This window comes from Musca autumnalis, unplaced genomic scaffold (assembly GCF_047663935.1).
Source record: "Musca autumnalis isolate F117 unplaced genomic scaffold, ASM4766393v1 scaffold_2, whole genome shotgun sequence".
Classification (NCBI taxonomy): Eukaryota; Metazoa; Arthropoda; class Insecta; order Diptera; family Muscidae; genus Musca; species Musca autumnalis.
This window is the reverse complement of record NW_027411755.1, coordinates 207,336,018-207,339,167: the sequence shown is the minus strand read 5'-3', so window position 1 is coordinate 207,339,167 and position 3,150 is coordinate 207,336,018. Positions and strand designations below refer to the sequence as shown.

General features: G+C 38.5%; 1 protein-coding gene across 1 annotated transcript; it reads right to left on the bottom strand.

The window, feature by feature from the left end:
• Positions 1-1,124: 1,124 nt before the first annotated feature.
• On the bottom strand, positions 1,125-2,167 carry LOC141393302 (microfibril-associated glycoprotein 4-like). The gene is made up of 3 exons (XM_073966295.1): positions 2,067-2,167; positions 1,341-1,994; positions 1,125-1,276 (listed from the first exon to the last, which is right to left on the bottom strand). The coding sequence occupies exons 1-3, from the start codon at positions 2,132-2,134 to the stop codon at positions 1,135-1,137; spliced, it is 864 nt and encodes a 287-aa protein (XP_073822396.1). The 5' UTR covers positions 2,135-2,167; the 3' UTR covers positions 1,125-1,134.
• Positions 2,168-3,150: the final 983 nt, after the last annotated feature.

Sequence of the window (3,150 nt, the reverse complement as noted above, 5' to 3'; positions counted from 1 at the left end):
TAGGAGCCTCTAGAAAAATATTTTTAAAAATCCACGAGCCTTTGTAGGGGCCTCTTTAAAAATGTCCTTAAAAATTCATGAGCCTTTGTAGGAGCCTCTAGAAAAATATTCTTAAAAATCCACGAGCCTTTGTAGGAGCCTCTAGAAAAATATTCTTAACAATCAACGAGGCTTTGTTAGATCCTCTAGAAAAATATTCTTAAAAATCCACGAGCCTTTGTAGGAGCCTCTAGAAAAATAATCTTAAAAATCCACGAGCCTTTGCAGGGGACTCTAAAAAATATTCTTTAAAATCGGCGAGCCTTTGTAGGAGCCTCTAGAAAAATATTCTTAAAAATCCACGAGCCTTTGTTGGAGCCTCTAGAAAAATATTTTTAAAAATCTACGAGCCTTTGCAGGGGACTCTAAAAAATATTCTTTAAAATCGGTGAGCCTTTGTAGGAGCCTCTAGAAAAATATTCTTAAAAATCCACGAGCCTTTGTAGGAGCCTCTAGAAAAATATTCCTAAAAATCCACGAGCCTTTGTAGGAGCCTCTAGAAAAATATTCTTAAAAATCCACCAGCATTTGTAGGAACTTCTGGAAAAGTATTCTTAAAAATCCACGAGCCTTTGTAGGAGCCTCAAGAAAAATATTCTTAAAAATCCAGGAGCCTCAAGAAAAATAATCTTAAAAATCCACGAGCCTCTAGAAAAATATTCTTAAAAATCTACGAGCCTTTGTAGGAGCCTCTAGAAAAATATTCTTAAAAATCCACAAGCCTTTGTAGGAGCCTCTAGAAAAATATTCTTAAAAATCCCCGAGACTTTGAGGGGCCTCTGGAAAAATATTCTTAAAAATCCACGAGCCTTTGTAGGAGGCTCTGGAAAAATATTTTTAAAAATCCACGAGCCTTTGTAGGAGCCTCTGGAAAAATATTCTTAAAATCCACGAGCCTGCGTATGAAGCTCCGCAAAAATATTCCTACAAATCCGCAAACTTTAGAAGAAGGCTCCCTACAAATATTTTTTTTAAAAAACACGTGCCTTTGGAGGAGCTTCCCGGTTCGGCAACACCTAAATATTGATCATAGCAATTATTTTTTATTACCACAACACAGATCAGTATTTCCAAACATTCCACAAAACTTATCCTCTAATCCACAAAAATTCGTTGACGTCGTATCATCATAACGAAATATTTCATTGAATTCCACAACTCCAGCCAATCTCGCCAGTAGATGCCATCAGCATATTCACCTTTGTATTTGCCTTGGTGATAGAAGCCCGTGGGTACCCTACGATACAAAAAACTACAATATCCAAATATTCAATATTTGCTTGCTTCCATTCAAAACTCACGTGCGTGCACAACTCCTGTACCACCAACCACCCTTGTGGACTGTAGCACAATTCTGTGTATGATTGTCATTATCCTGATCGTAGGTACTAAATGCAGCTCCCAGCGAATATCCCAAGCTATCTCCAGCATTACCAGAATATTTACCCAATAATTTCAACTTATATTTCTCCTCTGCACTGCCAATGACAAAATGATCATAGCGTGCATAACGCGTCGAACCACTAAAGTTATGCATATAGATATAAAGTTCCTGCGGTCCATCATAATTGGTCAATGCATAGAGATTTTCCAAACCAATCCAATATTCACCATCGACTGCACCAAATCCATTAACATAATCCGTCCAAGGGCGATTGAAATTTTCCGAACCATCAATGCGTTGTAAAATATGCAACCAATCACCTCCTTTGGTGCGATAATCACAAAATGCTTGGAAAGTATGGTCGCGATAGCGTGATACTGTTATATTATAATAGCCACTGGTTTCTGTACATTCCGTTGCCATGGCACAATTTGAGGGTAGGAACGTCCCTGGATTCGATTGGCATTCTGTGGGCAATGCGTCAATGCGAACATCAAAAATGGGTTTACTTTGATTTCGATATAGATTTCGTTCGGCATATTTTCTTGAAGCTGACATTGTGTGGGTGTTCCTATAGGGAAGCAATAAGTGTGTACATCAGTAGTTGATAATCCTTGTAAATCCAAATCCCGATTATACTTACAATCCTTGGTCTACTTTCAGCTTCAACATATCCAAAGAGTTTTTAAGATTCTCCACTTCCATGGACATTTTTTGGTAATTCTCAACATGTTGAGTATCTTCGGATTTCTGAAAGTAAAATTTGATGGAAATCAATGTCCACACTTCGTGATAAAATTGCCCGAATGCTGTTTAAACTCGCTATGGCACCATGTGTAGTGCATGGAGAGCACGATAACTTTCGAGTAGATAAACCGAGTCGGTCCAAAATTTGACAATTGTAATATTTTGCGAAAAATTTAAACAAGTTCTAAGATGGGCCATATTGGTCCACTTCTTCGGATAACTCCCTCACAAAAGTTGCAAACTTTTCGCTAAAATGGTGCGCATGCACATCGTAATATTTCTACGATACATAGATCAGGAATATGGGCTGTTTATATCAACTCCTTCGGATACCTCCCACACCAAATTTCGAAAAAGTGCAGGCTAGGACCTCATCTCGAATCGTTTTGATTTTTCTTGCAACAGGTTGCACTCAAGGCCCCTATTACGACAGTACAAGTTTATTCAGTGGCACGTCCATATTTCTTGAGACAATGACCCAAAAACTGTAAAAAACCCCCTACAGCCAGCATGTGTAGTTGGCTGGTGGGTACGACAACACTTGAACCTAATACTGCCTTGGTCCACACTTTGCATATTGTAATATTTCTACGAATATTAGATGAAATTCGAAGGTGGTGCTTATAGGTCCACGCCTTCCGGTACTTCTCCCACAAAAGTTCGCAAATATTCGTTAAAACAGTACGCGCGATATCTCATAAACGGACCAACCGATTTGTTCCAAATATTGGTTCTCGAAATATTTTGTCCGAACTTAGTTTATGTTCAAAAGTGGGCCTTATCGATCCACTCCGTGGTGTCCCACTCACACAAATGTTCAATATTTTTGTACGGTTAAGGGTCTGTTCGAGGATCCTTTGACCCTGTTTACACCGATATTATTTCTTGGGCAAGTACATGTTTCCTGATATAATGGTCCAAAATCTCTAAATTATATGGTGACTAACTATCTCTGTTGGCAAAGCCGGCTTATACTTTTT

Bases quoted from the DNA above. Each gene is read 5' to 3' on its own strand.
- LOC141393302 (XM_073966295.1), bottom strand. From the start codon at position 2,134: ATGTCCATGGAAGTGGAGAATCTTAAAAACTCTTTGGATATGTTGAAG. The intron at 1,995-2,066 runs GTAAGTATAATC...GCTTCCCTATAG, and splicing joins CTGAAAGTAGACCAAGGATT to GAACACCCACACAATGTCAG. The intron at 1,277-1,340 runs GTGAGTTTTGAA...TTTGTATCGTAG, and splicing joins TACAGGAGTTGTGCACGCAC to GGTACCCACGGGCTTCTATC.